The sequence below is a fragment of the Ptychodera flava genome, chromosome 12, assembly GCF_041260155.1.
Source record: "Ptychodera flava strain L36383 chromosome 12, AS_Pfla_20210202, whole genome shotgun sequence".
In the NCBI taxonomy this organism is placed as follows: domain Eukaryota; kingdom Metazoa; phylum Hemichordata; class Enteropneusta; family Ptychoderidae; genus Ptychodera; species Ptychodera flava.
Genome location: NC_091939.1, coordinates 25,374,213 through 25,392,454, shown reverse-complemented (window position 1 = coordinate 25,392,454; position 18,242 = coordinate 25,374,213). Strand labels below are relative to the sequence as shown.

At 40.1% G+C, this 18,242-nt stretch overlaps 3 protein-coding genes across 4 annotated transcripts in view; 2 read left to right on the top strand and 1 right to left on the bottom strand.

The window, feature by feature from the left end:
* Nucleotides 1-1,412, bottom strand: part of LOC139145500 (tryptophan decarboxylase-like) — a 42,143-nt gene extending 40,731 nt beyond the window's left edge. The window contains exon 1 of the mRNA XM_070716721.1: nucleotides 1,310-1,412. The gene's annotated coding sequence lies outside the window, so the exon portion shown is untranslated. The remainder of the gene's footprint in view (nucleotides 1-1,309) is intronic.
* On the top strand, nucleotides 542-3,661 carry LOC139145502 (glutathione S-transferase alpha-4-like). The gene is made up of 4 exons (XM_070716723.1): nucleotides 542-667; nucleotides 943-1,075; nucleotides 1,210-1,341; nucleotides 3,409-3,661. Exons 1-4 carry the CDS (start codon nucleotides 552-554, stop codon nucleotides 3,526-3,528), a joined length of 501 nt encoding a protein of 166 aa, XP_070572824.1. The 5' UTR covers nucleotides 542-551; the 3' UTR covers nucleotides 3,529-3,661.
* Nucleotides 3,662-7,169: 3,508 nt separating this feature from the next.
* On the top strand, nucleotides 7,170-17,226 carry LOC139145499 (glutathione S-transferase A4-like). Of its 2 annotated transcripts, none has more exons than XM_070716717.1 (6): nucleotides 7,170-7,375; nucleotides 13,685-13,736; nucleotides 14,187-14,319; nucleotides 15,239-15,371; nucleotides 15,843-15,974; nucleotides 16,942-17,226. In XM_070716717.1, exons 1-6 carry the CDS (start codon nucleotides 7,268-7,270, stop codon nucleotides 17,059-17,061), a joined length of 678 nt encoding a protein of 225 aa, XP_070572818.1. In that variant the 5' UTR covers nucleotides 7,170-7,267; the 3' UTR covers nucleotides 17,062-17,226. The 2 variants fall into 2 exon arrangements, with proteins under 2 accessions (XP_070572818.1, XP_070572819.1); XM_070716718.1 differs by lacking the exon at nucleotides 7,170-7,375 and adding an exon at nucleotides 7,767-8,030.
* The last annotated feature ends 1,016 nt before the right edge of the window (nucleotides 17,227-18,242 follow it).

Below are 18,242 nucleotides of genomic sequence, written 5' to 3'. Positions count from 1 at the left end.
CACGAGACTACGTTGATTATAGTTTCATCAGTCATTTTTAAAAGCGGCAGTTCTTGAAAACAGTTTGTCAACAGGTCACACATATATATCAAGCAGTACTGTCTTTCTTTTCTTTACAAGTTCACCGAGTCATTTTTGACTGAAAAAGAACAGCTTACAAAGCTGAAGGAAGGTAAATATATTACTGTAGCAGTAGTATTCGTTAAATGTTCAAAGTTGTAGGCTACAGAACGAAAAAATGTGTACTTTACTTTAGGATTTCAAAACGCTAGATCTACAAAATGAATCGATGAACCACTGCACCCAATGTCCAAGAACGTTGATGTCTTTTGATTATTTTAGTCTAGACTAAAACTTTTCAGGCACATATGAGAGATCTACATACTTTCTGATGTAAAACTTATATAATTCATAACAATAGGTAAAACCCTGAAGTAAAATCTGTTTCTATTGCACGTTAAACTGGTATGAATGTTAGAGATAATCCTCTGGAACAGATATGGCTAAATGCCACATAATGTTTTCTTCCAACTAGATGAGAACTAACGTTCATGCAGGTGCCACTCCTGGAAATAGACGGGCTCAATCTGGTGCAGAGCCGTTGTATCGTCCGTTACCTTGCCAGGAAAAATGGGATGGATGGGAAAACATTGGAGGAGAAAACAAGGTACAAATGGAAAATAATGAATTCTGAGAGTTTTATTAGTGCCACGGGGAAAGCTTCTTTCCCCCTTGCATATACATTCATTCTTCATTTCAAAATCACAGCGCCCTCGCGTTAGATTACTAAATGATGGTGAGGACCTTGTATGTAGCCTTTCAGCGTTCAAATTAACGTTACAAAATCAATACCTCTATCAACATCACTAGGATTAAGTATTTGTAAACGTTTCTGAATTCCATGGCTGAAATCGGCCTTGACTTAATCTCGTGTATTTTCAGAGTCGATATTTTAGCTGAAGGAGCGAGAGATTTCCAGTCGTCTTTCTACGGCATTGGCTTTCGCTCAGATGAAGAAACATTGGCCAAGATCAAGTCGACAGTGCTACCAAGATACCTTCCAATATTTGAAAAGGTCTGTCTTCTTTTATAAGTATACCAACATCGCACTTTCAAAACAATAAAAACTGGAAAGTTGCTCTTAACATGCTCATAGGATCTTCAACTTTGTCATCTTTTGCTGAAAATAAACAGCTTTTGTCCCCTCAGATTTTATCTGCGAGTTCGTCTGGGTATTTGGTTGGTGATAGTCTGACCTTTGCAGACACGATTCTGTTAGAGGCTTTGCTGAATACAGAAGACTACTTACCTGGATCTCTGCAGACTTTTCCTAAATTACAGGTATGGCTCCTCAGATATGTACCCCCGAGTCAATCTCCACACAGAGATTGAAGCGTGGTGTGGAAGCAGTGCAGAGTGAGTAATTCTAATCAAACTGGAGGGTCTCTGAGTCGTTGACGCGAGCCCCCACCAATCTCTGCTGCAGGCAAATTTAAATATTCTAAACTGGGAACTTCTTTGAGTCCTGAGCGTGCCCAACTGGCACAATAAACGTGGAGGAGATCTCAGATTTTGATAGGAGCTATCCAGCTATATTTAGAGCACTTTGCGCACACTGGTAAAAATAATACATTTATACACTAGTAAAAATAATGCATAATCTGCTAAAACGTTTTCAATCGCGTCTGCAAAGCTGACAGCCGTTTGGGCATACATTTTGAATAATTAATCGATTCACATACATTCATGTAACCTAGAGCAAGGTCTATGTTTTGCAAGTGTTCACGGAATCACATATACAAAGAGACACCATGTTTCTCTTTGTCTGTGACGGAATCGAGTATAGATATTGAAACTGGTGTATCTTTCATTTATCTGATTTTTGTGGTTCGAAGTATTGTATATAAAAAAGGAAGAAAATATGTATTTTAGAAAAAGCGCAATACCCCAAAAGTGGGTGTAAAATGTCGCCTGTGACAGAGATTAGGGGCTAGTGCAGAGACTCCCTAGCTAGGTTATCCACGCCGCACTGCAATCTCTGTAAGGAGATTGCCCCGATTGTGATATAATCTCTATTCTTTACCTTTCCACAGGCAATGGATGTAGTTACTTTGAAAAGTTTCCTCAATTGCCCCCCCCCCAAAAAAAACAAAACAAAAAACCAAAAACATTTGTGATATGAGTGAAAAAACAGGTTTCTTAATAATTTTAAGGGTCTCTAATTCCTTCACTATAGTGGATGGTACATCCCTAATATTTCTTACGAGAACAGCCACTGCACTGTTTGCACTGTTTTCATATTAGATTTGCATATGCTCCGATTATTAGCTGTAGTCGTGTAACATATATACGTACGTGTATATCTAATGTCTATGGTCAAATTTACGGGAGGGTTATTCCGTAAGTTGAAAACATCTACTCATGTATATTCCAAAAATATGGCCCATTGTTGGGGATTTGCTTGACAAATTTGGGGAATTTTCACCTTGTGTTGCATGTGAAGGGTTTCCTAAAGCATGGAACATTTGCTTTATTATCTGCCCATACATAGGGTTTTTCGGATGAAAAATCGACCCATGTCTATAGAGATTTTTCCGTGAAAAAGTCACCCATTCAGGCGGTGCATACCCGTGTATCTTTCGATGGGAACCTACCGGTAGTACCCCCTCCGGGGTCAAATTCCTTGATATTGCCAACACTACATATATACCCTAGACCCTCGGCTGAAAAGTCTCAAGAGTCGGGGGCATACACCGAGTGCGGTAATATTGTCAATGTTCAGTATAACGTCCTAAATGAATTACTCGGTAGAGGTACGCCATTTTCTGATCATCTTGTATGAACAGTATGAAATAGCACGATAGCTTCTTTATCAGCTGACACATTTCCCATTGTGGTCGTGAACAGAAGGCCCCCAGAATGAATCTGAACTATGGCGTTGTAATTTGCCCTTCTCAACTTTTCCACAATCCCATATTGGTTATACTGACCGCCGTGTTACTCGTGAGTGTCGTTGTATTCGGGAATCAGCTGCTTGGCATTGGGTATTTATTCATAATTACAATCAGCACTCCGAGCAAAATCACCGTGACCCTCTACAATGGTGCTCATAGCAGTCAGGGAAGCCACAACGAGTCACTTTGTAAAGTTGCTCTTGCTGAGAAAGATAGGTTAATTAGCCAGAAACAAGTCTAAGACAACATCCAACATTCGCTGTTGCTTCACACATACCGTTCTGATGGGCGCCATAAACCTAAAAAACCTCTACATGGGTATGATTGAACCCAAGTAAGAAAATCTTCAGTCAGAGATATCAATCGCTGCTTTTTTTAAGTGCAGTAACGTCAGTGTATATAACTATGCATGCACTTGTATGTAACACCAGTATTTTTTGTGTATTTGTTTTAGGAATTCAAGACCAAAATTTCATCCTTACCCCTAATTAAGGCCTACCTTGAAGGACCACAAAGGAAACCAAAGGACACCCCGGAGTATGCTGGCACTGTCAAAAAAGTCCTAGACATGTAAACTCTATGCTTTTTGAGCTTATGAACTAACTTTCCCTTCGAGTTCGAGATCCTCAAAATGGGGAGTCTTATGCTCAGACTCCCTTATAATAAAAGTATATATGGCCATGGTTCATATCAGTCAGCACAATCAACGTTCGATCAATTATTTATCACTTGTTTGATTGGTTGCTCATTGTTATGGGTCTGTAAAGAAGGTAACACGGTACAACCTGATCGGCTGACGTTTGAGCAGAAAAAAAGAGTAAACAGAAAGGATTATGTACAAAGGAGCGGATAATTCCGTCTGAGGCAATAACTTTTTCGACATCGACCGCAAACTGAAATAAAGCTGTACATGGTAATGATGCGAGCGTCTGAATTCAATGAAGCTTTCCCGTTTGCTGAAGTCCCGTGGCTGACGCACGGTTACTGGAAGAAAACGACGCTTCCTGTACAGTAACCGTATTTGACTAGGCTTGTCTAGCTGTTGTTCTTTGTAGGGCACTTTGATTTCTAAGAACTTGAAGTTGTCACTCTACTGGCTGTTTCATGCGATAGGCAAAATATATATATATATATATATATATATATATATATATATATATATATATATATATATATATATATATATATATATATATATATATATATATATCGGGTACAGATAAGCTTATGTACTCGAGACACTGTTTCTTCCATGGCAGAATTATGGCAAATCAGCATACACGTGATGACACCATACTTCAAAGCTACTCACACTGTCTTTGATATGAATACGGACTGAGGTACTCTATGTAAGTTTAGTAGTGATGAAAGTTTAATGGGCGTAGCATACTGATTGTAAATAACCTGATATCATACCTTTTTAATTTACTTGAGGGATACATTGACCTCGGTGAAGTTCAGATACACCAACATTTCGCTGAACGCGTCATGCTGATCATTAATTCATTGACACTTTTAAATGATTATTGACACTGATCATTAATTCACTGACACTTTTAAATGATTGTTGTAATAAGCAGTACGTCTGCAATTTTTGGAAGCCCAATCGACTGCAGAACCTTTTATACCCAATCGCCTGTCTCTGTCTCTGTCTCTGTCTCTGTCTCTCTCTCTCTCTCTCTCTCTCTCTCTCTCTCTCTGTCTCTGGAGTAGGCCTGGAGAATGTGCAGTACATAGAGATAAAGCGGGTACAGATTGAGTAATTCAGGCTAATACATTTTATTATTTTGATAGCGCTATCAGTGACACGGATCTATGCTGTACTAAACTACCGATAAATCAGCGACACCGATCGGTGCTGATGTAAACTAACGATAAAGCCCATGGGTCGACTTGCAGCCGTTCTGTGGCGTTGACTAACCCCTTACCCGAGCGCGATCGATACACCACAGCTGCACACCGGCCCTGCGTATACGAGCGTAAAGTTGTCGTCGTCATCGTCATCCATCACCCTCAGCCTCAGGGGGTCACGTGAAAGTGAGGATGAGGATGACGCTACAGCGTAAGCCTCACCAGCGTCAGATCCAATTATTCCCGACTGCGTCTGATGGGATTATAAGTGTAAAAACGACTGTAAAAAGGTGCTCCAAGTTTCATATCACTTTAAATGTTAATCAAAACACAGTGTAGTTTGTATTTCATAATATTTAGTCACTTCTCCTCTAGTATCCATTTCTCACGATGTAGTTACAACATAATATTCTTAGCCCTTAAAGTTCGAATGCTGTCTATGTTTAATACGTCGACTTTTCAGGCCTCAAGTCATAATTATACAAGTTAGTTGTTTTTTATGTCCTCTAAATAATTAGGGCTTTCATATCGACTCTCATAGTGGCGATTTTTACACATTTTCGGACCATGTATGCCTTCTTAGCACCAAAGTTGGGAAAATCTTAACACAAGAGTTGACAGGACACCAACAAACATATCCACGGATCATGGACTGAAAATTACGAACACTACCAAAAGACTATTCTTCATTAGATATTCTAAGGATAAAATATTACCTGCGAACCAGTTTTACTATTCAAAAGAAAGTTGTGAAAGAATAGAGTTGTTATTTTCGTAAGTTTTTGGGCGAATTTTATCATTTATCCGTCATCAGCTGCAGGAAGCGTCACTTCGGCAATGTTCGGATACGACGCTGAAGCTGACGCTGGGTAGCGTCATTTTCAGCGTCAGCTTGAAAGGTCACCTGAGCTGAGGAAGAGGATGAGGATGACGCCAACTTTACGTTCGTCCTGCGTATATCGTAGCTACCCACGGAACTTCACCCGCTGAATTACTGAATTACGTGCATAAAGTTGGTTTCATCCTCATCCTCGCTCTTAACTGTGGAAACTATGGAAGACCAGTCGCGACATGCAACATGCGAGTTTTTTAAACTGCGATCTGCGTAAAAGCCTTACTTCGCTCTCAACCCTGGAGGTTAGGCCAAGGGATAGCTGTGGGTCCATAGCTGTGGTGTTTTCAGACAGGATTCCTACCTTTTACGGTTGGAGTTAAAATCATAAAAGTCAAAACCAGCCCGTAAAAGGCAGGAATCCCGTCTGAAAACACCACAGCTATGGACCCACAGCTTGGCCAAGGGACAGAAAAATTTTAACGGCATAACTTAGGGTTAGTTAGCGTTAGCGGTTAGGGTAAGGGTAAGGGTAGGGTTAGGGTTAGGTCGCAGGTCGTGACTGGTGTCCCATACATGTCGGAGTTCTAACGTGGCCGCTATTTCTCCCAGGGTGTAAGCCTATAGTATCCATTATAGAAGTATGCAGAAATAAGCTCGTCTCTATACCTCTGTAATCCATCGTTAGGAGGAGGACGAAATGACATGTATACAAACGCCATATTAGTTTTGCAACTCGCACGTCGCAGTTTTAAGAACTCGCATGTCGCAGTTTAGGAACTCCCAGGTCGCAGTTTAAAAAAACTCGCATGTCGCATGTCGTGACCGGTCTTCCATAGTTATAGTGTTTGTTGGTGTGAAGACTGTCCGAACATTGATGAAAAAAGTCATCAGTAGTCCGAAATATGTAAAAATTGCCACCATACGAGAAGATATGAAAGCCCTAATTATAAAGAATACGCGGAAACCATGAATTTGCACTTACGGCCTGAATAATCGCCACAATTCGGAGTTCAAGGAACAACAGCAAACATACAGCATTCGAGGTTAGGGCTAAGAGTGTTGCGTTGTGACCAGATTGTGACAAACTGATATTACTATGAAAAGTTACCAAATAGGCCTATTATAAAATACAAAAGCTACAGTGTTTTTATTAATATTTAAAAGTGTTATTAAACTTGCAGTACATGTTATAATTACTCTAGCTTTTACACTTCTCATTCCATCGCATTCCATCGAACACAGTCGGGAATAGTCGTATCTGACGCCGGTGAAGCTGATGCTGCAGCGTCATCTTCTTGCTCATTTTCGCCTTACTCCAGAAGCCGAGGATGAGGATGACGCTAACTTTACGCTAATCGCTGATTTACATGGCAAATTTCGAAGGCCAGCTTGTCAATACATCTCTGTTTTCGCTGATTATATAGTTTCGATATAACTTTTACGCTTACATTTCACAGTAACGATTACTTGGGACTTACATGTAATATCAGTGGTTCTGCTCTGAACTCAAAGACTCTCTGAGACATCAGCTCAGAGATTTACCCTTTGACCCCCTTCTGACTGAAAGGGCTGCTGAATGTGAAATCTGTTTCTGATTCATATCAACCTGAGGCGTCTGAGTATAAACATGGAGGGCCAGGGCAGCGGTGATCAGAGTATGGCAAAGTTGACATATTTCAACGGACGTGGACTCGGTGAGAGTGTTCGATTCATGTTGGCTGCAGCTGGTGTACCTGTAAGTGCTATGTTGCCCACGGCTGTGAATAGATATTGCAGGGTTTGATTCCATACACACAACAAATTGTGAGCACCTTTGCGCTGGCGGGCGTGGTCAACCTCGCCGTTCACTCATGCATAGCCTTGTTATGGTTGCTGCAGTACCGTGCTTTTCCCGGCATTGTGCGTTGGACGGCAAAACTGTCAAACCCACAATGCCAAGCAAACGCTCGAGCTACTTGTACTACAGCAAAGGCTCTGTGATGTTAAAGCTGCGCCGAGGTCATGAAATTCGAAAAAGTTCACAGAGGTTCACTGCATGAATCTGAGTATGTTTACAGTAAATATGTCCAAAGCTCGATATGCCAAACAGATAGGGAGGTACAAGGTCATTCAACGACAGGAACGTCAATACGCCATTCATCGAGACTAACCTCGTTACATTTGCCTTTGATCTACCGAGAAATGCGGAATTTCCGGCGCGTCCTGGCAGAGAACAGGACTCGTTGACCTATATTTCAATCCATGGTTATACATTTGATAGGTCACGTCGCACCATTTCGCTCAGCGAGTGCCTCCTCTTTCAGCATCTGATAATATCTATGACGTGTACACATCATAGGCCGGCTGGTGCCCTGCACTCCGTGAGTTTTCAATTAGAAGAAGTGATACAGGTACGCTGTGTGCAGAACTCTATAGCGCTTGCGATTTCCGACCGTACTCTGCAAAGTTTGGAGAATAGTTATCGACTTGTTTCACCATAGTCACCCGTGGTCTATTCCGCTTTGCGTCTAAATATGCGCCCCATAGACGTGTGTACATATGTCTTCTTCTCAGGCATATGTACACACGTCTACGGTCTATAGGGCGCATATATCGCGGAGAGGAATAGACCACAGGTGACTGTGGTTTCACACAGTCAAAAAAGTTTTCACACACAACCATTAACACATTGCTTTCTGTCTATCGATTTCGGGCAATAACTGGACGTGTATGTGTACAAGTAGCTGAGGAAACGCAGCTTTCTGTGGCGGGGTATCGTGCGTCTATGCGGGTCATCAAAAGGTCAACCCCGCCATGCGATAAAAAACTGAAAACAGCACAGATAGATGATTACAAAAGGGGGGTCGTGGTCTCTCACAGTGCACGTTCCCCAAGACTACCACAGTCATAGCTGTGATATCGCAGCGGTACTTGTGGCGTATATCGAACGCGATCGGGTCATTGGGGTCATCGCCACAGTCCCCGGCGATGACCCCAATGACCCGATCGCGTTCGATATACGCCACAAGTACCGCTGCGATATCACAGCTACCACAGTCATAGCCAATCACACGGCCTCTAAATGTTTCGTAACGCAGTGCCGCCATAATTACTCACTATGGCACCGCAGCTGGTGATGCCTCCTTTGCTACAGGTTGTATAATTTGTATCTATCCCTGTAAGATCCACCCAGGGTCAAAATAGCTGCATTTACAGTGCGTACCTCTTCCGACAAAACAATATTTTAACAATTTACTGCGCACCGCTATACTGCCATAACGCACATGCTTGTCAGCAGGCTGCCCGCCGAAAGAGCGTTAATTGTTTCTTTTATACCGACCCATTCCCTGTATAGTGGTGTATCTGCACAAAGTCTTTCCAAATTCCACTTTGGGGCCGTGGATTACGGTGGCTTATGAGGCCACAGGTGTAATTTATTTCATACCTGTAATTTTTTTTCATGGCTGTAATTTTTTTCATACCTGTAATTTTTAATTCATGTCTATAATTTTTTTCATGCCTGTAAATTTTATTTCATGCCTGTAATTTTTGTCACACCTGTAATTTTTATTTCATGCCTGTAATTTTTATTTCATTTCATGCCTGTAATTTTTTTTCATGCCTGTAATTTTTATTCATACCTGTAATTTTTTTTCATGCGTGTACATTTTATACCTGTATTTTTTCATACCTATTATTGATATTTCATACCTGTAAATTTTATTTCATGTCTGGAATTTTTTTTCATGCCTGTATTTTTTTTTTTAATTTGTGACCTTTGAACCCACTGATAGCCTCGTTCATCCTTGGTGAAAAGCTGGCCTTTCACCCAAAATTTAGCATTCTTGAATCCAACAAGTATCTCTGTCTACATGTACCACTCAAACACACTCGGAATTGACTCACTTTATGCCTGCAGAAAACAAGTGATTTCAGCGTGTACTGAATAAAACGTCGATTCTTAGGGCAACAGAGTAGCGCATGTAAATAGGGATTATTTGTTGGTTTCAACAATGCCATGTTTGAGGCGAAAGTAGGCTTTTGACCCAGGCTGACGGCATACAGTACCGGTAGGTTTAAAGGTCACAAAACTAAAAAAATTACAGGCATGAAATAAAATTACCGCGCTGGCCTAACCTGGTACACGCTAAACTAAATAGCAATATTTTGCGATACATAAAAACATATTGCGAGATGTTGCGATATAAAAATTTGAAGTGCGATTAGTGCCAAACCCCCTCCCTCCTAAGTGCATAAGTTGTGTTTACCGAGCAAGGTCCCTGCAACGGAGAAAGTTTCTGGAACCTCGCGCCGTGTACCGCCACGCAAAGTTATAAGCTCTATAACCCCCTTCCCCCAAGTCTTGTTGCATTAATTTGAACGGAGGGACTAGCCCGTAGCCCTACCTCAGTTTTGTTACTCTGAATGAATTCGAACGGTGGATTTAGACCCCAAGAGCCCTGGCATAACAAGCGACAAGAAGAAGCATTGACGCCAAAGGTGGTCGCGGCTACCGGCTGTATAATCAGCTCTCGATCATAAAGGCAGTATTTAGCAGAGGACCGAGAACACGATCGATTGATCAGTTATGATCAATTATATAATGATCAATGATCAATAATGATCAATTATATAGACAGTAGGAGCGAGATAGTATTCTTCTAAGATTCTAATCGAGCAGACTGCTCAGCTGGTCACGAGCACCTATGGCAGACGAAACCCTCCGAAGCCCCACGCAGTCATCATAAAACTGCGATACTTTTGGATCACAGGTGTTCGCAGAGTTGTCAGTGTATAGTCTATCTTGGGCCGAAAGCCACCAATGTGAGACAAATGCTAAGACTATACTGCTGAGGTTTTGCCTTCGGCTTCCGATGGATAATCTCAGTAACACTACGAGCACTCATTCTTCAGAGGAAATATGTACCCGGTAACAGTCATTGTTGAGAAGGTCACACCTTTTGGCACGACCGTATTTGTAGTACCAATTGGCCTAAAATGTCAGTTAGTTTTAAGATGCGTATTGACATGACTAATTTACAAACAATGCAGTCTGTTGTAATTCTTGGACTTTCACCCTGCCAATAACAGTGATATTTTTCGCTAGTTTTAACAATGATCCCGCTATTTATGATTAAAATCGCTCATCGACATGATGATCTTGCCAATATGTTGATGATCTTGTCAGTATGGAGTAATGGAGTACACCATTTGATATCCTGGCGGGATGGAAGAGGTTGGAAGATTTTGGCAAATGATATTTCAAGGGTTTTGCCTTTGAAAACTTTCTAGCCAAGGATATGGAGGAAAAAAGGCCGGGGGGAGGACTGAGTGCAAGTAGACATCATGTAAAAATATACATCTACAATTACTTTTAGTCATTACTTTTTTTTCCGGTGCGCCCTTCGGTTGCCTGTAGTGGATAAAAACATCCACTTTAATTACAGTTTTTCGCCAGAGCTCCCCCGTCTCTGTCTTAAATAACACAGCATTTGCAATGATAAGGACTACAAAAGAGTACAATAAATTGTCTTCAAATAATGATACGCTTATTTAATGAAGTTAATATAATAATTTTCAAATTCAAAGAATGTTAAGGATACAACTGGGCTGTCAATGTCCAAATAGATTCTGAAACTGCATTCAGAGGAGAGCAATACGATGTATTCAAAAATTGCAACTTTAGGACTCCAAACTGCATATATATATATATATATATATATATATATATATATATATATATATATATATATATATTCCCATGGTATTTCGTGTTTTTCGCGAATAGATTTATGAAGTAAATGCAACGACACGGTCGAAAAAGTAATTCTCATTCCCAAAGATGCCGTGGCTTTTGAAAATATCACACAGATTGACACACACAGTGTACCTCATTGCATGTCTGTGGCCACAACGTTGCCGTCACCGGTCTCCGCCGGCCCGGGTGTCAACTTTTCAATCTCGATCTCGGTCGTCAATGTTTTCATCTTATGGACTTTAATGGTTGCAGTGACACATATCTCGCCCGTGGATACATCCTAATTTTGTTACTTGACGGTAACGTACTCTGTTTTAGTGTTGTCTGTGTCAACTTTCGAAATACATCGGATTCCAAAGCGTTGCACTACAGAGTCCGGGCTACAGCTCGACAGCTTATGTCTTAGCTGCATCCTTACGCCGCGCTGAAGGTTTGATTACGAAATTTTTGTGTGATGAAGGAAATTTATCGTTGTTCGTCGAATGACTTTATGCTTCTGCCTCCTATGTCGCCTTCCCAAGGATTATACGGTACTCATTTATTCAGTTGAACTTACGTTGAGGTGTAGGTTTTGGGTTTATCGCCAACCGGGATCGCCATGTAGGCTACGACGTCCACATTGAGCCTTACGACTCGACTGGAGCCGCGACTTTACTTGAGCCATTTAACGATCGACGGTATCCCCATTCGATTCTCGGGAAAAGCTATAGTTTTAGCGACTCGAAATTTCTTTGGACAAATATGCCTTCTATGTTTCCATGTCTGGATTTATCGGGTCACCCTTTTGTAAAAATGTCATGAGAGCTAGCATGGCATCGATTACGACAAGTCGGTCTGTGTCGCGACGTGCATGTACGAACGGTACCATCCTTGCAGGAAAAAAGTTCCGGTTGATGACGTAGAACATGGGTAATTCAGATTAAGGTATCTGTCCTGTTCTACGTCACACAGGTGGCGATTTGGGCCAGTTCACGTGATAAATGTACATATTAGCTGCATTTGGATGCTGGGCATTAACAAAGAGGTGCTGGAAAGGTTTCCTCAGCCACGGGATTAGCAAGTTGCGTTAAAATGTTTGCACTTGTATATTGGCATGATGATATACGAATATGCCATGGAAGCGTTATTTCATGCTATTAAAACGATAATCATGTCAATAGTCCGTACGCAATGGCTTTTGGCACGATTATGCTCTTGCTAACAGAAGTGTCATGGGCACCGTGCTCTTGTCACTATTCACCTTTAGGGGCGCTACACAGCATCCACATTTGGAAGGACAAGATGGCGATCATGCTGGTTGAAATAGTGGCAGCATTAGAACACGGTCCCTCTGGAGGGACCGTGATTAGAATCATTACCCTTTTAGTCATGTCGAGACTCTTTTTTCTAAACGATAAGCTGAAATCCTTTCGAAAAGATCTAAATTGTGCAATTGCTGGTATTATTATTTGCCCTTCTAAAATAAATCCTAGTAGATAACAGTAAAATACGTCTGATTATACGCATATGTGCCTAATGTCATATATTTGGATGGACAAGGTGTTGTGTTGGAAGCCATCGCTGTTTGCATAGCTGAAATAGTGAATTCTAGAAGACTTTGATCTCATTTTCTGATGAAAATTTGAGCGAAAGTTTAAGTCATTCACTTTCGAGGCGCATTCTAACTTAAGAAAAAAAACCTCCAGCCCCACCGCTCCACGTATGTTTTTTTTTTATATGGAAAAAGGAAAAATCAGAGAAGTTGCATATAGCTACATATAATTCTCCACTATTGATGTAAACTTGCTCCAAGTTTATGGGCATACACATATCAAGAAACAATAAATTGAAAGAGTAAACTTCAGCAGACTGTCGCAGTCCACCATATGATCGTATTCAGCCTATTAAATATACGTCTGTTCGTCAACATTTTCAAAATTATAACTTCCTGCCCAGTTTATTTATAATAATGAAACCATTTTCAACAATTAAGCTTAGCTTCGACATTTACTAGATACGTGACTTGAAATTAATTGTATTCTAATGTTCATGGACATGAATACCATCCTCATATTTGATCCGATCAGCCAGCTTAGTATTTATCATGTCGTTATGAAATTGCCAAGACCTTTGACCTTACAGTGAGATCAAAACGTAGTATTCTCTGTGAATTATTCGATACCAGATAGCATGATATTATTGTCATTATTGTCTGTGATAAATGCATAACATCGCATGGTCGCTTATTTTAAATGCGGTAGTTCATGTGTTATTTCTATTAACAGGTCAAAGTTTATGTAAAACAATCCTGTTTTCTTTACTTTGCAGTTCACGGAGTCATTTATGACTGAAAAAGAGCAAATTGAAAAGCTAAGGACAGGTAAATATATTTTGGCTATATCAACCCTTAATTTTTTTTTAATAAGGTAATTTTAGAACAGAATGGAAAAAAAACTGAATATTCTGCGATATGAATGACTTCCAAGTCGTTGAATCAACAAACCATTACGTCATTGAACACTAATCTCAACGTTTCAAGAGCGAAAATGTCGTTCTTTTTTCACTTTACCAAACCTAAGAGGACTAAGAGGAATATACACGAGGCTTGCCCGCTGTCTAGACAATTGGAGCTACCTCAAAGTAGCATAGTCCCTAATTTTCTTTAGCCCCTTCACCACCATGGTTTGAACCAATCCCATGATTGTTTACTATGGTAAAGTTGGACTTATAGATAGGGAAACGGGGGTGGAAGGGTTAAACACTGACGACGTTTTCAGGTAATCATCGGGAAAAGGTGGCTAATCTGCATTGACTTTTTTCTTCCAATTAGATGGGAAACTAACGTTCATGCAGCTGCCACTCCTGGAGATAGACGGTCTCTGTTTGGTACAGAGTCGTAGTATCGTCCGTTACCTGGCCAGGAAACATGGAATGGATGGAAAAACTCCTGAGGAGAAAGCAAGGTGAAGGAGAAAATCATCAAAATGTTGAAACATATCCGTGTATTCAAAAAACAAACTTTGAAATCTAAGTGTTGAAGCAGTGATGCTGTCAAAACGTTTATATATTCATTTCGCTAAAAAAGACATCGATTAAGATAGAAAGCGAAATACTTAAACTTTATCTCAAACTTTCCTCAAGGAATCTTTCAACTACTTTCCTTCAAAATCAAGACTAAAAATCGGGGGTCACCGTGCAAATTTTGGTACTAGAGAAACAAATGCCCCAAGATTTACGGATATTTGAAATTCAAAATGGTCGCCATCTCTGTGTTAACTCCTTGGAGAAAAATAAATTTTCGATTTTCAAAAGCTGAGAACGGTGACAGTTTTTCTTTCCCCGAGGACTTGCAAATGAGCCCCCACAAGAGGCAGATCAGAAAAGAATTGGAAAAATTTTAGAGTCCAAATATGTGTTCCCGAGCCACATTCTACCTTAAAGCTGTAACGTTCTTTACATCAAGTGGGGGCCGAGGTATGCGCAATGATCCAGGTCCACATGCAGCGACGTGAATTTTAGGCATTTGTCCATGGCGTTTCCAAATAGGCAATGCAAGAGCAACACGATTGACAAGGTCTTTGTCTCCATGGCAGAGACAGAAAGGGCGGCCTTTCCGTCGCATAAAAGACATGGAGATACATCAGGAAGATGTAAAGTTTCAGAAACATGTTTGTTCATCAGATGCTTTATTTCATTTTACTGCCAAGTTAAAAACGATGGTTAAAACAGTCACTGTTAAAGGCTAAACCTTTACTTGCTCACTTGATTACCAGTGTGAATCAATGAAACCGTCTAAGGTACTGTGAATAATGCCTCGATATTAAAGACTTGAACTTTTGTTAAAACTTTCCGTAAGGGAACTTTAATCTCGTGTATTTTCAGAGTCGATATTTTGACTGAAGGAGGAAGAGATTTCCTGACGTATTTCTACCCATTAGGATTTCTGTCAGATGAAGAAACTTTGGCCAAGATCAAGACAAAGGCCCTACCGAGATACCTTCCAATATTTGGAAAGGTCTGTCCTTATCAAATACATACATGCATACATATTTTTATAAATGTTCAAAAAAGGTAAACATTTTCTGTAAGGTAAGTAGTATCTCGAAATTAAAGACTTTCCTTTTCGTTCAAACTTTTCGTTGGGAAACATTAAACTACTCCCTTTCGAAATCAAGAATGATAGTCAAGGGTCACCGCGCAAAATATGGTGTAAAGATAAACAATCACCCAATGCTAACTGACAATTGAAATTCAAAATGGCCGCCGTTTCTGTGTCAACGCTATGAGGAAAGAATTAATTTAGCTGCATTTTCTTCATAAGCTTCAAGATGGGCCCCTAGAAGTGATAGGCCAAAACTTTATCGGAAAAGTTCGAGAGTCCAAATATCAGTCCCCGGGGCGCGTTCTAGCTTCAATATGGGAGTCGATAGGATCTTTCACTTTGTCGTCTTTTTGCGTGTATCAAAAGATATATTTTTCTCCTCAGATTTTGTCGGCGAGTTCATCTGGGTATTTGGTTGGTGATAGTCTGACCTATGCAGATATGATTCTGCTAGAGGCTTTGCTTAACACAGAAGAGTTCTTGCCGGGATCTCTGAATGACTTCCCTAAATTACAGGTATAACTTCAAAGCTTATGTACCTTTCATCATGACTGATCTCTTTACAAATGCACGGGCTGTGGATGTGGTTTCGAAAACTTCAACAAAGTTACGTGTGAATCTTGTAAAACACATTTTTTTCAATCCTCGAGTACACGGTCAATCATCATCGCATCGAAAAATACCCGAAAATGCTCATATACTGTCTTCCTTCTATGGCTTTTTCTGCTATTTGTTAACTTTTCTTTCATTTTAATTTTCCCCCAGCAATCGTTGGTTAAATTGCTTGACACTATCGTATGCAGATTACTAGAGATAGCACTATTAACATGTCTTCGTAGTTTGCAAAAAGTTGCAGATTTGCATTGTCAAGGATGATCTCATTCAGATTCGCCAATGTGCATGACCCAGACTTCACTGTTAAATTTCCAGTACTTGTCTTCATTTATAACGAAAGATCTTCATGGAATGCTTTGTCTGATCGCTCAGGTGTTGAGAACAACGTGCACTTTGTTAACTCCACCTCCTAATTACACATATGCCGCCCGTTAGGACGTGTCATCAGTTAAACATCATTCATCGTCACTTACATTCTTCATTATGATTCATGGTGCACCGTTAAATATTTTTGAATAAATAAAGACATCTTCTTCAGAGGGTTGAATCAGTCATACTTCGAAATTCTCTTCATTCTATTCTTGGCCCTTTAGTCTTGATTCCACCAAATTGAAAAAGTCTCCCCTCACATTGAAGTTCTCGAGGAAAAGGCAAAACAGATTTGTTCAATTTAATTTAAATGTGATGAAGTTTGCATACATATATTTTTAGGACTACTTTGATCGTCACCATAAAACACAAGAAGATTTTTACATTGATACGGTTTAACTCATGTAAAAAGATTACGTCTGTAAACTGCAGTGATAACAAGTATTTAACTATGCATTTGTATTAACGCTGCTATTGTTTTTTCTGACATTTTTTCCAGGAATTCAAGGACAAAATTTCATCCTTGCCCCAAATCAAGGCCTTTCTTGAAGGACCACAAAGGAAGCCAAAGAACACACCGGAGTATGTCGCCACTGTTAAAAGAGTATTAGACATGTAAACTCCGTGTTGTTTGAACTTGTTAAATTTCTCAAGAGTTTAAGTTCAAGATCACAAAGTGTGGCTTCATGATTAGTTTAATTAGATGAGTCGTACTCCAACACACGGAGTTTTGTGAAACTGTATCATCGACCTTGTGCACAGAAATAAAGTTGTCTCAGAAATATATTGTTTCTTTTCGACAGACTAATATATGTTCTTCACATTGGCGAGATAAATGAAAGACATCTTCACAAGATGTCCCCCATGGAACAAGGAAATATTTTGAAGTTTTTCTGGCATGTCAAATTTATGAATTCTTATCTTTGTCCCACAGGTATTAAGTGACACAACATCATGATATTTATAAATTTGATGAATATTTCAGCCATCAAACTATGTATACGATGCGTTGTTTTCTCACAAAGAGATCGCATCGAAATAATCTCTCTCTCTCTCTCTCTCTCTCTCTCTCTCTCTCTCTCTCTCTCTCTCTCTCTCTCTCTCTCTCTCTCTCTCTCTCTCTCTCTCTCTCGTACCCCAAGGGATTTAACCTAGTGGTTTGATTTTTGGATGCCTTATCTCTAATGTACAGACACGCTGGTGTTTAAACGGCGCAATACTGGATCGACTTGCACGGGTCGATATCGCGCCATGCTTCTGCGGTGTTTTATAAATGCCAGCATGTATGCAGGTCATAGATAATTTTGATATAGCGTAGTTTTCTAGAAATCCTACAATTCAAGGGGGTGGTATCAAAATCCGAGAAATGTAGCGAGTGCCTCATTACAACGCATTTCACAGTGACAGTACCGTGACGATGACATCATTCCGTGTTTTAAGGTAGTATGCTCCTCTAAAACCTTGCCTAAAGGACACTTTCAACCATTCTGTCAAAATTAAGACTGAATATCGGGGGTCACCGTGCAAATTTTGGTACGAGAGCAAGAAATTAGGCCAAATAGAAAAACTTTGGAATCACGATGCAAGAGTTGACAGGACACCAACAAACACATCCACGGATCATGGACTGAAAATTAAGAACACTACAAAAAACTAGTCTTTATGAAATATTCTAACGATAAAATATTACCTGCGAACCAGTTTTACGATTCAAAAGAAAGTTGTGAAAGAAAGGAGTTATTATTTTCTTAAGTTGTGGGCGAATTTTATCATTTGTCCGTCCTCGGGTAGCGGCACTTC